The 17,421-nt window shown below is 38.8% G+C and overlaps 1 protein-coding gene across 1 annotated transcript in view; it reads left to right on the forward strand.

Moving 5' to 3' along the window:
* The first annotated feature begins 11,299 nt into the window (after positions 1-11,299).
* Positions 11,300-17,421, forward strand: part of ESR1 (estrogen receptor 1) — a 166,603-nt gene continuing 160,481 nt past the window's right edge. Inside the window, 1 exon segment of the mRNA XM_009933718.2 lies at positions 11,300-11,338. Within this exon segment, the coding sequence (XP_009932020.2) occupies positions 11,314-11,338 (25 nt within the window). The 5' untranslated portion in view covers positions 11,300-11,313.

Genomic DNA, 17,421 nt, shown 5'->3' on the forward strand with positions numbered 1-17,421 from the left:
AGATTTCAGTGCAGACCTGCAAGGGCAGGTGTGAATCACGCTGGTTGCTTTGCCAGTGCCAGAGCCCTGCAAAGGCAAGGCAAGGCAAGGCAAGGCAGGGCAGTTGCTGCCACAGCCAGCCAGCCAATCACCCACCTGCAAGGGAGGGAATGCCCAGATGGGCAGAGGCTACTGCTGGAGGAAGGTCTTGCAGCTGGTCCTGACCAGGCTCACCTGGCTGTTTTGGCAGCCAAGGAGAAGCAAGGCTGGTTATTTAGGGCTCTACATCAGCATCTCTGTCCCTTGTCCTTTTCCCTCCTTCTCCTTGTGCTGCTTATCCTCCCTCTTGCAGAGCTTATTTGGCTGTGTTTCTGAGAAGCCTTCAGGCAATTTTGTTACAGGGTTAGGTGTGAAAAGCAGATCACAGAATTTGAGAAAAAAGATTTAACTGAAAGACTGTAGTGTTACGATTGGGGTGGCATGGCATCAAAGGATTCACTACCTCTGATGGATTCCTGAATGAAGATGTGTCAGGCTTCCTGTTGATTGAGAAAATGTGCCTGAATTGTGATTCATTGGAGCAGTTTATCACTCGGCAGCCTGGTGGGATTGCTGCATGGACAGATGTGTAACCAACCTGGAGCAAGGTGGCTGTTATGTTTGTGTAGTGTGAATTAACTTATTAATATTTAATAAACTCAGTACACTTTTTTCCCCCTTCAATTCACCTTTACTGCAGACTTAGAAGTACAAATGAAGATCGAGGACTGCTTCTTTTCTGTCAGCAATGGCTACTTAGGGCAGAAGATTCAAGGAATGTTCTTGGTTTGCATGTTAAAGAAGCATTAATTTCTTTGTTGCAGCGACAGCTTCCTACTACACAGTCCCACAAATTTAGAAATCAGTTTATAGGTCCTTGTAAGTTTGTCAGCATGTCCTTTTTATTTTTTTGAAGTCTCAAAATATTTGGGTTTTTTTATTCATGTTTTTATGGAAACTGAAAATGAGAACATGGTAGTTTTTTTCAAAAAAAGAGCAAGATTAAAAACTAAAATCAGTTCCTTTTATCCTGTTTTATATACACAGAGGTGTCAGATTTTTCTTCCCGTTGTTAGTACAAAATATGATTTAAAGATATGTCAGAATATAGAGTGCTTTTAAGGATAAATTTGCTGATAGTTTCTGTCAAATGGTTCTGCAAAGTAGGGTTGAGAACAGGACAGAAGACCTTTGTTTTATTTATCTCTCTTGTTTCTGTTAGGTTTTGGCTTTTTTGTAGATTCTCTCACAGTGTGTTTACTGAAAATACAGCATGTTAAGCTAGAGCTGAGGGAATTCTCTGGGTTCCTGTTCCTTTTGCTGAATAACCTTTCCCAAAGACATACACGTATTCTGCTTGTGGTTTACAGAAGCTGTATCTAGCTCGAAAGCCCCCATAGATGAAAATAGCTGGAGACTGGCCAAGTATGGGGAGAAATGTCATGGGTGCTTACCTGTTCCTACTTTTCTCTAGAAGACTGCTTATGGACACGGTTGGAGACTTGCTACTGGACAGCTGTGTAACCCAGCATGGCCTGCAGTATCTACCGCCTGATGGCCTTTATTCCTCTGAACGTGGAGGGCAGGCTTTTCCTCTCCAGCACTGCTTCTAGAGGTGACGCATGTGTGAAGGTTGCCACAATGACACATCCCTGGAGTGCAGGTGGAAACCCACTTTCTTGGGAACCAGGCACTAAGGTGTGTGTCAGGCTCAGATGTTGGCAATTAAACAGCTTCAGTAGCTATGATAGCTTCAGTCTATGAAGAGGAAGGGTGTGACAGAAGCATTTCATGGTGTCTGACTGCCAGTATACTGGCCAGATCTAATCATTACAAAAAGGGTTTGACTCGAGTAATGAGAGCATACTCTTAGGAGTTTATTCTGCAACCTTCAACTGGCTACAGAGAAACTTGATCTCTTGTGCTTTTGGTTTTTCTCAGCTATATCCCAGAAGTTTAGATATTTTTTGATACCCAGGGCTCGGAGCACTGGGCCCGTGGAAGCCACAGGTAGAGACTCAAAGCTTTGTATATGTTCATCTTTGCCTCTGCTAGCGAACAGATGTGGTGCAGCTGAAGCTGGCAATGCTGAGCTGTCTGAAGATTCACAAATGCCGACGTTTGCTGGCTCCTGACTACCTATGTGCATGTGGCTCCTCATCCCACTTGGGAGAATGGTTGTTGCCTCAGCTGTGTCTCTGGGTGATAGTATATATTTCCTCTTTTTCCTCACAGAAGTTGCAGGAATCTCTGTGTTCAGGGGTAGGGTGGAGTTTGATTGTTTGGCTTGGCAAGTCACAGATTAACGTGCATACTGCACACACGTGTGTGAGTGTGCATCAAAGCTCATCCCCTGCTTTGGAAGAGAGCATAAGCAAGTAGTGAGAAGCAGCAACAGTATATCAGCTGGTCAAATTTACATTCAGTGAATATGAACAAAGTTTTGGAAGAAGAGGAACAAGAGAAGGATGGGAGCTTTCCTTTTCACTGTTATCTCATTTCATCCATTGAAAACTCAGGCACCACATTTTTTTCCGTGAATCCTCTTATTGTTCCTTATCTGTGGACCCTCTCTTCTCCTTTAACACCTCTCTTCTACAATATAAAAATAACAGGGCTGAAAAGGGTGTGGATCTGAATTAGAAGAGACCATACACGCCTCATAGCAATGGAAAGAGGTATAGGTTGCTGTTGAAAACTCAGCTTCCCCAAGACTTTGGAAAGGGCACAGGTAGGTGAGGTGTCAGTCCTGCTCGGTGTCCTGGCTGCTGCACCCATTCTGCCCTGGCTGTAAGGGCAGAAGAGCTGGTAGCACTACCAGTAATGCTGGGAAAGAAATAAAAGAGTTTGGGGACTCCCATACAACCCATAAGCAGGAAAATAAATGTTTTATAAATGCCTATAGTTCTGTGACAATAGTTAAATCTGAAGTTTTTTCTGCTACGTGTTGAAGGCTATGCTACATGTTGGAGGTTGTGCTGTGTGTTGGTGTACTTATTTGATCAAATTATTTTGGAACCTCAAACTATTGTTCATTTTAAACAGATCCTGTCCTCTAAATATTGATCCTGTAGAGGCTAAGTTAAATAGTGACAACAATAATAGAAATTCCTTTTGACCTAGCTGTTCACATTAATAACTAGTGACAATTTCCTTTTCCTAAATATTCAATCTGAGTCAAATGCATTTGACTGCTAATGTGCTGCTGTATTTCTGGAGCAACTCGTGTTTGTTTTCTGACTCTGCAAGACAGGCAACTTCTGCAAGGATCGTCTTCTTGCAGTGCATTGTTCTGGGTTAACTGTGTGTGTGTGAGAATAGTGTGCAAGTAGTAGCAAATGCTTTAATGCTGTGCCTGAATTACAGTCACATTGTACCTAGAATTAGGTACCTAATACATTTAGAGAGGGATGAAATTCATGGCAAAAAAAAGGCCACTGTGCTTCTCAAAAAATATTTTTAAAATTCATTTCACAATTTTTTTTCTAGTTAAAATTCAAACATGAAAAAAGCACTATGGAAAACCATTAACTTTCTGTTTTGTTATTTTCATGATAAAATATTTTGACATTTTGATAGAAATCAGCTTTCATTTTGAAATTTCTTTAATGATATTTAACGGTAAATGCTTTCCTTTTTCAAATATATGACAGTAGCCACTTCCTTTCTGTCAAACAAATTGTTTCTTATAATCTGTTGAAAGTTCCTTCTTGCACTCTGACATTTTCAGCATTTCCATGTGGTGGTCATATTTAAATGAAAAGTTGGAAGAACGAGGGCAGAAGAGAGAAGGGAGTTTGAACTGATAAGTACTTGTGTTAGCAACAAACCTTGTTTTTTCCTTACTAATTCTGTGGCTTATGTGGGTTAGTATCCTTATTGTTTAACTGAGAATTCTGATGCCTTCTCTAATTAAGATTCATCATTATATCTCCTATAATTTCTTTTTAACTTTTTCTTACTACTTTACAAGCCTTTCATATTTTAGGCTATAATTACCTCTATTTGATCCCTAGGAACAGATGACTTTTCTATATTCTTTCTTCCTTTCTTATCAGAAAATTAGAGGAAAACTATATTTGTTCATTTTGTTTTGTTACGATAGCCAAAAATATATACACTTTAATCATAACAAATAGACCTTCAAATTTTCCCTGCTGTGTCTAAGGAAGAAATTTTTTTAAGGTGAAAGGTTACAGTCTAATCTCCACCAGTGATATTCTTTGCATATTCATTGCAAATTGGCTTTGCTTAGGCTATCTGATAAATCTTAGAAAACTGCAGTCACATACATTGGATTTTTCATTGGAGTCTTTCTGTAAAGCTCTTTAAGTTCTTCACTAAAGAACAATAATCTGTGTGAGTGGGTAGTTTTCTTAGGATGCTCCTGCACTGTATGGAAAGTTGAGACTGCAGACTATGTTGATATATCTGAACTGACTTTAAACCGCTGCACCACGTGCAGGCATGGTAGCACATAGTCTACTTGGAATTACGTATCTAGTGTATATCCAGGCCTCGAAGCAGATTTTGTAATTTGTGCTGAATGTCTTTTGTTACTGTGTCTACGCATCTATCAACACCTGACCTGAATAGTACTATTTTGAGCATGTCTACACATCTGTAGTGACCATCAGGAAAACTCATCCGTGCATAGGTAATAATATGCGAAACATAAAGACTACCAGAAAGCAGTAGCTTTTTAATATACCCCTGTGAACTATTGTCTATTCCTCTGTTTCTCTCTTTACATTTTATCTACTTCCAAGATTTTTTCTTATATATGTTCTCCAGCTGTACACACGCACCTGTAATATCTGCGTACTTTAATGTATACCAACTCCTTTAATGCATCTACCAGTGAATGTCTGAAAAATGTCCTTTTGATTAGAGATGGTCCATACTCACATGGAGGTGTAGAAACAGCTGAAAAGTCTTCAACTTGTTACTTGTCTGTCACTCACAACAACATCTGTTTTTGGCAGGAGGTCAACAATGCAGGTTTGAGCTTCATGATTTCAGACAGTTCCTAATATTAGAAAGACAGATGTACACAAAGATGGTAGAGAATTTAATGAAGGTGGATCATCTTTGTCTAAAATTTTGAACTAGTCTCTTTTCCTGCAACGTTATGCAGTTTTCTATTAACACATTCTTTAATTTTTTGTTTTAGATATCTTTTAGAAGTGGAGGAATTCCCTCTTAAATCACATATTTTGTTAATGAAGCCCTAACTCTGTTCTATAATGTGTATTTCCAGTGTAACATTTTGCTTGCTTAGCTTTGTAGTCTTTCCTTTCTATCTCCCTTCTGAAGACTGTATGCTTATAACTGTATGAAAACAAGATCTATTTAATCTGTGCCTGACTGTGTACTCAGATTTTGAAGTATTAGAAGATCACAGATGTCTAGTGTCGAACTGGATAGGCCTCTGGGATTTTTCCATTGGTATTAAGGTGATTTCTAGATTTGCTGAACCAAATAGGGCTGTATTTCTTGGAATATCAGTTTAACACTAGGAAAAGTTTTCACAGTTTATGCCTAATCAAGTTTCTGTGGAAGACAATGAAGCTTATTCTGGTTTGAATTAAAGTCCTGGCACCAAGGGAAAAAAATACTCTGTACCTGGACACTCCAGAAGTGAAACCCATACACATGTAAATCATACTGATTCACCTCTGCTAAAACCAATACATATTTCTGATTTGCTATTGGGCACTCACAATCCTAGTGTTAGGGGGCAGAAAAATGTGTCTATAGAGCTTGCTTTTGCATACTCTTGAGGTCATTATAAGGCCCATTGAAGGAGAAGGGAATCTGTCCACTGACTTGAATGGACGTTGTCTCTTAATGCTCAACAGCTGTAACAAGGAAATTAATTTGTTTAACCTTTTAATTTAAACCATTTCTAATATTATGTTTCTAGGAATTAATTTGTTCATATAAATCCTGACCTTTCTTGAACAGATGGTGATAATGATGACAATGAGGTTGTTATTGAATGGCATACGGGAAATGTGAGGCCCAAATAACATATTTGATTGCTGATGATCAAGCAAGAACCTAATTTTATGACAAGGATGTTTTATTTGACTATATCTCTTGCAACCTGAAGTCGTCTGTAAAAGTTTCAATGCTCTTGACCAGGCTCTTAGATATGTAGTTTCTTGGTGCATACACTTTTGATAATATTTTTCTGAACATATGTTTTTAGTACTGTATTGAAGGCTGAATTCCAGTTGTACAGAGTCTAAACTGATTAGTAATACGAGATAACAGACAAGAAGTTTGCAAGGATCTTCCTTATTAAAGAGGCTGAATTTGCATGACTTATTACAGCAAAATATCTCACGGAATTGCATTGTATCTCAGTTAGTGTCTCAGTTAACTTTAAAATACTTATGGCATATGCATGTTTTTACTTTTTTAAATCTGTTAAAATTGAAAAATAACCTAATAGCAATCTTCAAAATTAATATGAATTGTAGACCTCTAGTCTTTGCAACAATTTGGTGGAATAGATTGTAGTTGTGACACGCTGATGGCTGACACAGCAGGCAGTGGATTACACTATCACAGAATCACAGAATGTTAGAAGTTGGAAGGGACCTCTGGGGATCATCTAGTCCAACTCCCCTGGCAAAGCAGGGTCACCTAGAGCAGGCTGCACAGGACCGTGTCCAGGTGGGTCTTGAATATCTCCAGAGGAGACTCCACAACCTCCCTGGGCAGCCTGTTCCAGGGCTCCGTCACCCTCAGAGCGAAGAGGTTCTTCCTCATGTTCAGACGGAACTTCCTGTGCATCAGTTTGTGCCCATTGCCCCTTGTCCTGTCACTGGGCACCACTGAAAAGAGTCTGGCCCCATCCTCTTGACACCCACCCTTGAGATATTTATAAGCATTTATAAGGTCCCCTCACAGCCTTCTCTTCTTCAGGCTAAACAAGCCCAGCTCCCTCAGCCTTTCCTCATAGAAGAGATACTCCAGTCCCCTTATCATCCTCGTAGCCCTTCGCTGGACTCTCTCCAGTAGCTCCTCCTCTTTCTTGAACTGGGGAGCCCAGAACTGGACAGAATACTACAGGTGGGGCCTCCCTAGGGCAGAGTAGAGGGGAAGGAGAACCTCCCTCGATCTGCTGGTCACACTCTTTTTAATGCACCCCAGGATACCATTGGCCTTCTTGGCAGCCAGGGCACACTGCTGGCTCATGGTCAACTTGTCATCCACCAGCGCTCCCAGGGCCCTCAATGCAGAGCTATATAACCTGACATTTCCCAGCTTTTTGCTGTTTCTCTCAGCAGAAATAAGGACTGCATAAAAGTGACTGAGAATACTAACTGAAAGGTGGTGGCAAAGTTATTGTCTATGATGTGTGGAGTCTTATTCTGTAGATAAACAGATGAAGAAACACCTTTTATTTGCATTCTCTTCTTACCTGCAGCACAAAATTACTCAGTTAATGTTTGTGTTTCTATTAGGGATCTTTTTATCTGCTAGGGATGAAAATTTGGAATTAATTTTAAACAAGGAGAAAAAAGTCTTTAGGGGAAGCAGTCATCCCTAGAGTAGGAGGGTTAGGTTTCATTATTCCTTTAGAACAGATTGCATAATTTTTTTCTAGGAGGGCAGGGATATGATATTTTGGTTTTATATAGCTACTTGGTATCTTCAGTCATAGAAGGTCACTAAATGGAGTTCAGTGTCTCACATGAGGATGGAGAACAGTTCCAGGAGAACAGTTTGTGAGTAACATACGCATTTAAGTGTTTAGATCAGATGCATCACCAGATATTAGTAAATTTGCAGAGAAGTGTGTGGTGAATTTAAATAAATTAGGGAGGCCATCTGTTACCGAGGATTATCTTCAGGCTCTTAAAGGCCAATTTTAGCACCAGGATTACTACAGTTTGTTCAAATGGCTGTGGATTACAGTTCTACACAGGAGAGATCTAAAAGAAGTTGTATAATTTACTCCTGTTTGTATGTTAGTGAAGACTAAAAAGTATAGTAGGTTTTTACTCTTTTATATTTTTGGAAAAGAAAGTTTTAAGTGCATAAGGAAGGATGAACATGTTATTAATCTATTTCTGAATATTTATACTGAAATTTCCCACTAACATTACAGAGAACTCTTTCCTTAGGACATATGGGAACTTGGCAATAACTGTAAGATTTAAATATTTTTGGGGGTGATTAAGAAGACTTGTTTGAGGATGCATTAGTACTGTGGATAGAAAGGAGTCCATATACTGCATTTAGCAACATGTGGAATAACCTGCTGGCCCTGCTATTTCGCTTGTAAAGTATTCCATTAATTTATGAAGAGGCACTCTCAGAAAATTGATTCAATCTAGTCATAGCTCTGGGAAATAAGTGAGCGCACAGCTTGAAAAAAATGACTTGGTTTCTTCTGGCTCAAGAATAAGCTGCCTACCAAGAAGGTAAAACAGGAATACATGTTTCTTCCAGTTTAAACTGGTAAAACTGTTCTGTACACTACTTCTAATAGTATTCTTTAACTACCTATGAAGTGATTTTTTCTGAAAGTCATAATGTACAGTCAGTGCAGCTCAACATATTAATGTTTGTCCCTATTATACATTCATTAGAGATTTTGTAAATAATAGATATATATTGGGCAGTATTTGAGTAAAGAAGTTGAGTATTGAAACGCAGTATTTGTGAAATCTCTTGTTTGATGAATGCCTATTTAAGCAACACATTACTCTGTATATACACCAGTGTTGAGAAAAATGGGGGAAACAGGCATGCAGAAGAATGGAGACCTGAAGCCCTGATTCCAGCTGTGTAAACAGATCTTCTACTCTGTTCCAAGTATTGCTCACTCTGTATTAAGCTCCAGGATTTATTGACACTCTTTCTCTTTTTACCTGAGGCTCTGTGCTCTTTCTGGTCGGTGGTGTACTTCTTCCTTGCAGTGCTTTTTCCCTGCAAGAGTGAATTTCTTTCCCTACTTTGGCATCCGTCTAGCCATTTGAATCACGGTCTACCTGAAGCTTTGTTTTCCAAATAATTACGTTTCCATCCTGTTGAGCTATCTACTGTGGAATATTGTAACATTGCCCCCACCTCGTGTGTTTTGCAGCTTTCATAATTTCAAACTTAAAAATGAAATGTGCAAAAATACAACACTGAACATACAAAATAAGCTGTGTGCTTCACCACAGAGGATTGCTGAGATGATTTGCGATATTTTTGGCATGCACAGTGAGAATACTCTTGAGAAAGGTATTAGCACTTATCTAGGCCTTCTCTGAAATATGGTTAAGCATGCCATTGTTACATTTGAAATTGATCCAAGAGATGACTTTTCATCCAGGTCTCTTAAATCGATGAATAGTATGTAGCTGAAGCCTGTTTTCTTTAGTCACTTTAAGAGCAATGACAGAATCCACTGTTTTGTGTACTTATTTCAGTGCCCAAATATGTCTCTCATTCTGATCAATGGGAAGCTTCCATTGGCTTCAGTTCTGCCCGATTATCTGCTAAATGGTACAATTTAAGTGATGAAAGGCTTTTCTGAAGAACACAGTGACAAAAACTGCATACATGGTAGAATAATTGGAAGTATGTGCAAAATAATATGCACTACAAATCTCAAAATTTATTTGTTTTCCACAAAAAAAAAGCTCCAAATATTTCAGATTTCATAGTTTTGGAAAGTTTTCCTTTATATTTAAATAATTAATGGCAACAATGGTGTATTCTTCTATTCTACTGCTTTGAGTAGTTCATGTTTCCTTTCAGAACTGCTAATAAGAACAAGGAAGTTATGAAAAACTTTTTTATAGTACCACATTTATTTGGGCTAGTATCTCACTTTGTGAAAAATTCAGTGTAAATATTGGGTATCCCACAGAATAAAATAGATCTTGGTTTTGTAATATCAAATATCTGTCTTGATTGAAGATATTATCTAATTATGTTTTTTTTTTTGATACATAAGTACAATTTTTTTGGGGAAATTTAATCTGAGATTTTACTTTTACAAAAAAATTACCTTTGTGGTTTTTTTAATGAAAGGAGAATAATTTGCTTTCTTGACTCCTATTCATATTATTTCCATGTTTCTTGCACAGTGGCAGTCTGCTATGCAGGATTTTGCATTGCATTCTCTACTCCTGTGTTTATCCAAAAGCTCTTGTGAGCCATTGGCATTGAAAGGTTTGGCATTTCTATGTTTTGCCTTATAACTGCAAGCTGAGGGTAATTGCATTTAAAGATTAGAACAAGAAATTTTTTCCTGCCCTTGTCCTCTTAACATATGCAGCATATTTTTCTTTTCCTTGATCACGGCCTCCTTCATACTGCTGTTTGCATCTTCCAGTAAAGCCTTCTGCTACAATAACTGTCCTGACACACACTAGAAACAAGGAATTGGATGACATTTTATAGAACATAAATCTGTAATTATCTAATTTCATATATACTAGTAAATGGTGAAAAAGTTAACCGTTACAAAAGGTAATGTGTATGTCCTGTATTCCAAACAACATATTTTGCTGGAACTTATTTTCTACAAGCTTTACAAAACTGGAAGAGCTGCTCTCTGACAGGTATAATTTAAACAGCAACCTCGAAATCTGACTGTATTTTATCATTGTATAGAACTTGCATTTGATCACTAACTCATCTGTTCAGCTTTTGCCTCGGGTTCTTTGAACCTTCTCTTTATTTATAATTGCAGATTTATGGTGCGTGTTTTATTAGTGTATAGACCTGCAACCATATTTTTCACTTGTAAAAGAATTGAAAGGAATCTTCCAAATGTGTTTACAGCTCTCCCAATTATCTTAAGAGCTTATGCTTTTAAAAAAATTGCCTCCTCTTTAGATACAAACTACTAATAACCTTAGCCTAGAGATGAAAAAGGTTCCAGCTGTGGAAGTTTAATTTTAAACTGTAATAGATTTATTTTAAAATTTAATAGATCCTAATTTCTTTTGAGGTAATTTGTTGAGATATATTGGAGCAGTTACCAGGTTTATTTACGTGCAGACACAGACTGAGATTTATAGCAAAGAACATTTCCCATGTGTAGAAAAGGTGGCCAGTGCCGGGCTGCAAGGTCTAAGGCATTGCTCATTTTTCAGTACGGCCTTGCTTCCCATCTAAATTTATCACCTTTTCTCTGCTAAGGGCGTGTAATTGCGCCTGCAATACGTCTTTTCTTGCAAACGTGCTTCTGGTTCAGCTTCCTTGCTCCCGAGACTTTTCTATTTTGGTTCCCTGCGTCACGTGATCCCCCTGGCCAGTGAGAGCCCCGCAGAGGGAATGGCAACAGCCTGCTGGGATCAATGTAAGTCAGAAAAAATTCTTGGTTTTTTGCAGTTTCTGTCCCTCACACTCCATTCTAAATGCTGCTTTTATCCCAAACCTTTGCTGGGCACACCTAGTAATACCTGTGGAAATGCTTAAAAGTTAGGGTTTTTTTTTATTTTGATTTATTTTTTTACTCTTTCTAACGTTACTTTTCTTACTATGTTGCTTTTTTCCTGTGCCCTGCATTGTAGTTGAGAAGCCTTAAAAAGCAACAGAAAACAAGCCAAATGCATTCCAAGTGTTGCCTAAAGTATGTTTTAAGTTTAAGAAGGAATATTTCAGGTGTAGTAGTACTTTGCTTAATGTGTGCTATAGACGGTGTCAAAACTCCTACGCTGCAGTTGAGAAAGAATGATGTGCCCCCCCCACCCTTTAGCCAAAATCGGTTGTGAAGGTAGGACAATAGTAAACATGATCTGAAATCACGTGCTGGTGCCTTGGCCAATTGGCAGAGACATCATGGTGAAAGGACTTAATTCAATTAAAGGGCAGTTGCGTACGCAAGGCAATGTAGAATTTTTCTGGTATGAATGAAGTGAAATACTGTATTTTGATCTCAGATGATGCTAGGCAATATTTATACTACAATATATTGACATTGTGCATTTGGTGAGATTTGTCATTTTATTGTAGAGGCTCTTCCTGGTACAAAGTGAGAGTCTTGTCTTCCTTTTTTTTAAGACAGGCTCTAAACTCAGTAGGTAAAATTTACCTGGAATTACTACTGAGTAGTGGTTTTGTCTAATTTAACTATACATTTTTTTTCTTAGATAAATATGATTTTCCAAAAATCCTTTGCCCCCACAGTAGGATATACGTATATTTTACTTCTTTTCTATTTAATTGTTTTCTTTCATTTTTTTGTTTTTATTTGTTTTGGTTTTCTTATATTTTCTTTTTCTTTCTCCCAGATTGCATGTGCCTTCTTTGGAGTTAACTTTTTAGTTTCAAAGGCTTATTTTAAGTTTGGATCCTAAGAGATATGCCTTGATATCATGTAAAATTTTGAGAACAAATGTTTGTGAAAAAGACGTACCGAAATAAGCTGGCATCTTCTGATTTCCCTTCATGGCCTGCAGTCTAGACCCCATATTGCATCACTTGGGGATGCAGACACTGTTGCTGCACATTTTTTTTTATTTTCTGTGTTGGTGATCTATACCCTGATGACCAGGCATTAGATGAAAGAACCATTTGAAACTTTTATTAGCTTTTTTTTTTTTTTCTAAAGATCCATTGTGAACCGAGAAATTTGACTTAATGATTCCACTGAAGTACAAAGAGCAGTGGTGAGGGATGTTAGTTTTCCAATGCCGTTTCACCCCTCATCATAGGTGCTGAAAGAAAATTATGTCCCAAAGCCTGTGTTGCTTGAATTGCTGCAGTGTCAGAAGCACAACAGCATCTATGTGTAAATACCTGACTAGGAAACAGAAAGCAATTAGAAAAAGCCATCTTTATTATGCAAACTGGATGAAACTTAGGAGCCACTCTTACAGACATTTTTGTTTAGAAGTTTGCAATGTTGGGTTGGTGACAAAGCTTTGCATCTGCAGGAGAGGAGAGTGCTTACACTGCTTTAAAAAAAGATTTGTGTGTTCATTAGGGGAGAAAGAAAGTTCTAATCCAGTGTTGCATATTTGCCTTTGCTGCATGAGTTTGCACAGTACTGACATACACATAAAGGGAATTTTGAGACCTTGTCTCAGAGCTGGAATCCCTGACACTTCCCAGAACTTCATGCTAAGGCTTGTGAACATGAGTCCCCAGTTTAAGACATGTGTCAATCTCTGTGGTAACCAGAGAAATTGCAATTGGTAAAATACAAGAAGTTAAATTAGAGGATCTGTCTTATAGCTTATTCTCAGATTTTTTTTTGCCTAGTGGTTTATTTGCTTGATTTCATTCCTGCTTCTGTCATCTTTGTTTCTGAAAAGGAACACAAGGAAACATTAAAAAAAAAAAGAAGAGGTGGAAAAAAACAAAAAAAAAGATTTTTTTTTTACTGTGAGGGCAGTCAAAGAGTGGCACAGGTTGCCCAGAGAGGCTGTGGAGTCTCTGTCTGTGGAGATATTCAGAACCCAACCGGACACAGCCCTGAGCGACCTGCTGTGGGGGACTCAGCTTGAGCACGGGGATTGCGCTGGGGACTCTGGGGTGCTTCCCAGCCCCAGCGACCTGGTGAGTCTCTGAGAATTCCCGCCTGCAATTTGGAGAGGTACACAGCACTGTTACTTTGGGCAGATATCAGAAGTCATGTGTGGATTTTAATCTTAGACTGTGTCTCGTATTTTAGACCTTGTCATTTCGCTGCCTCGGCTCAGCCATTAATCATTCGTTTGGAGTGACGGCCGTGCATGTCTTGCTGGCGGTGCTTAACGCTCGTCACCTGAAACATTGCTGGTGAGCGAGGGGCTGCGGACGGTGAGGAGGGTTTCCCTCTCACCTCTTCCTCACAGCTACCCGAAGTTGCTTCTGGCAGCGGTTTCTAATCCCATGTCTTTTTCACGCGACCTCCTCAGTGTAGCACAGTGGTGGGGGGAGACACTGGTAGAAAGAGAATGAGAAAAATAAGAGTAAAATTAATGGGAGTACTGTGGGAAAGTGTAAGTAGAAAGTTAAGGGACAGAGCCAATGTGGACTGAGTTCCTACACGTGTCTGGCTATTCTGCTCGGATCTCACTGTGGAGTCTCCAGAAGCTGACGAAAGGGTACAGGGGCTTGCAAAGGCCATGCCGGGGTGTGTGGAAGGAAGGGAGGAAGAACAGTACCAAACAGGTAAGAATGTGAGTAAATCCAGACTGGAGCTGGAAGTGTAGGCAGGTTCAGCCTTCCCAGCGAGAGGTAGGCAAGGATGTGCCCCTGTTTGTAAGAGGCACAGTGAGTTGGCTACATGAGGTGAAGGCTTGGTAGGAAGGGTTACACTCTGTGACTCAGAAGGCCATTTCCATTTCTGGCAAAATAGTGTAATTGGAATTCAAACACAGGATTTTTTCCTGCAGAAGACACAGTTTAAAAGTATGGCCATATCTTTTCTCACCATGTTTGCTTTTTTTTTTTTTCCTTTCTGGAGGGCAATACTGCAGATGAACGTGGAAGAAATTTGTGCAATGCTTTCTTGTAGATGGATATGAGCATTTGACTTTGCAAGAGTAAAATAATCCTGTTTGTTAACTTTAGGAAAATCCCTCACATTCCAAGAAGCCAGTATCTGTAGCAACTCAGTCTGGCAGCATTCAGCTGATGCTTGGTAACTAGTCTGAGAAAGAAGATAAAACCGGAGGAAAAGATTTCTAAATAATTACCTAATATAAAATGATTTGCTAGCTCTACAAGATATGTTTGTTTCTCTTGCTTTTTCAGTGGCTAGCATTTATTTATTATAGCTTTTGGAATCTGCAGATCTCTCTGATCTGAAAAAAGCCTTTTTTCATATTGGAGGCTAAAGGTAATTTCTTTTATAATTTCCCAGACCTATAATTTGGGTTGTCTCTGCTATTTGTTTTTTCTTTTTTAATCATTTCTTTTGTTACCGTTACTTACTGCAAAAGGTAGATTAACAGACAAAAGGACAAAATTTTGTCAGTACACCATTTAAGTATGTTCTAGAATCTAAATGATAAAACCTGGTTATTTTTTTAAAGCGAAAATAATAAGGTTTTGAAAATATATTTTTTCAGGATTTTTCTATATTTTTATTAATGTGCAAATATAATTGTTTTAGTGCAAAATTCTACAGGTAAAAATACAGTTTGTCTTGTGTTAGATTATTTTAAAATATGGAAGAGTTAAAGGAGTATGAGCTACAAAGAAATAAGTCTGAAACAGATATGTTTCAAATATTTTATTTTGTAAGAGTCCAATTACATTTCTATATAGAGCTACTAACTTTGTTTCTATTCAGTTCTAACCTGATTTCATTCACAATTTTTATGGCTTTCAATAGCACAGCAGTTGCAGATCAGATCTGCCAGCATAGCTTGTGGACTGTTATAGCTGTCTATTCAGTCTTTGTATAATCTATGGCAGCTAAACATAAACACTGTGAAGCCAAAATTGGTCAGATTTGCATTTTGGCAATTTTTTCAAAGCACTTGGTTTGAAATCCAAACCAACAGAGAACTAAAATCTTTGGATTTTTTTTGTTCTCTGAAAGCTTGTGGGTGACTTTAGTGTAACTGCTTATAGTTCTAGCTTGTGACTTCTTCAAGAGGAGATAAACTGGTTGTGCCTTTACAAATAAGATCATTGAGGTATTGTTTTGCAGTGATACAGTAGGAAGCATTTCATAGCCAGGTGTCATTATACTGGCATCACCAATTTTGAGGTAATGGTCTTGAATGATACTTGTGGGCTCATCTTCCTATAGTGTTACAAATCAACAATCTGTTTATTCATTCCAAAATACCATTAATCTCAGACTGTGCTGCTGCCCAGTATGCAAATATATCCATGACTGGTGCCAAGCAATGTCCCCACCATCCCGAGAAATCATTCAGTTTCTGCTTGTACTGACTTCCTCCGGCTCTGTCTGAAGGGCACTTTCTGTACAGGCATTGATAGCTTGCCTGGACACTTGTGGATGTGAAATCAACCCTGAAGTCTTGATTTCATGTGGTCATTAGAGAGCTGATGGCACATTTCACAAGAGTGAAGAGTGATGATATTTCTGTCCCAGCCAATCTGATTGTTCTGTATTGTCAGCTTAAACTCTCCCTGTAGTTTAAACTAGGCACGTTTCTCATGGCTTTGCTTTTTGTCCTAATCTGTTGTATATGTTGCTCTATCCTGTTGAGCAGCTGCTTTGCGCCAAACGTGGCTGCATTTCAGCGATGCCTCTGTATGTGTTGATGTACTAGACACATAGGAGCTTGCAAATGCATACACATGAACACACTTTGAAGCAGGAGGACATCAAAGGCACCGCTTATATGAAATTTTGGAATTTTACAATGTATGAATGTGTGAGTTCCTTAACACCTTGTTTTTCTGGGTAGTCTTCCTCTTAACTTAGTATTTGCTGTTGCTTACTGGCACAGTTTTGTATGCGAAGTGTCTGTCACAATGACAAAGTAAACTTAGGGAAAAAGGAAGGCTGGCACACATATATAGCAGAAGGAGATTACTTTCATACTTCCTTCTGGACTTTTGACAAAGAGCTGTCTTTTAAAAAAAAAATATTGATTTGTTTTCCTCCTTTATTTCTTTTCTCTTGAAACCTAGCAACATGAAGGATGTACTTGTACAGAACAAGCTAGAGAAAGCTGAGTCAAGAGAGACTCAAGAAACTTTTTGAATTAGATGGTGAGTCAGTTATGATTTTTTTTTTTTTTGGAAGGAGGAATAGGCACAAGCAACTAACCTTTCTTCCTTCAGGGATTAAACTGAGCCAAGTAAGACAAACCATTCAGCAAATTTGATCTTTGGTAACTTAAATGATTGAAAACTAGACAAAACATTGGATAACTCATTATGTTCAAGGTAAAATTTTTGTGCTTGGGAAATGTATACATTATGAAGTGAGCCCATATCAGCTGCCTGGTGTTACACAACCCTTCAACCCAATCTGTTGCCATTGTAATACAACCAGGGTCTTCTAGTTCTAGTAAATGCTGGGCTGGTTTAGATCCTCCCTGACTTGGGTGTCAGGGTCGGGGTAGGACCATGCCCGTTGTGCCCTGCTCTCCTGACACAGCCTTCCCGGTGGGTTTCCAGACATTGGTGTCCATTCCTGTGAATGTCTGGCAGTGCTGTGGTGGAACAGCAAGGGCCTGATATCCCAGCCAGACACATGGCTTGGGACTGCCCAAAGAACCAGTCTTGTGTTCAGACGCTAACGTCCCCATGAGGGCCTGGGGTGCATCTGGCACAGTTTTGGAGCAGAGATATCAGTTTATTTTACCCCAAAAAGAATCTGTTCTATGCACTCCAGCTGCTCTGCAAACTAAACCAACGCAAGGTTTGGGGAGATCACTTCAAAATCTTGCTTCTGCCGTGCAAAAAAATTGATAACATAAGCACAACTTATTTTTATTAACTAATTACCTTTCCTGTGCTAGC

Source organism: Opisthocomus hoazin, chromosome 2, assembly GCF_030867145.1.
Source record: "Opisthocomus hoazin isolate bOpiHoa1 chromosome 2, bOpiHoa1.hap1, whole genome shotgun sequence".
Lineage (NCBI taxonomy): Eukaryota > Metazoa > Chordata > Aves > Opisthocomiformes > Opisthocomidae > Opisthocomus > Opisthocomus hoazin.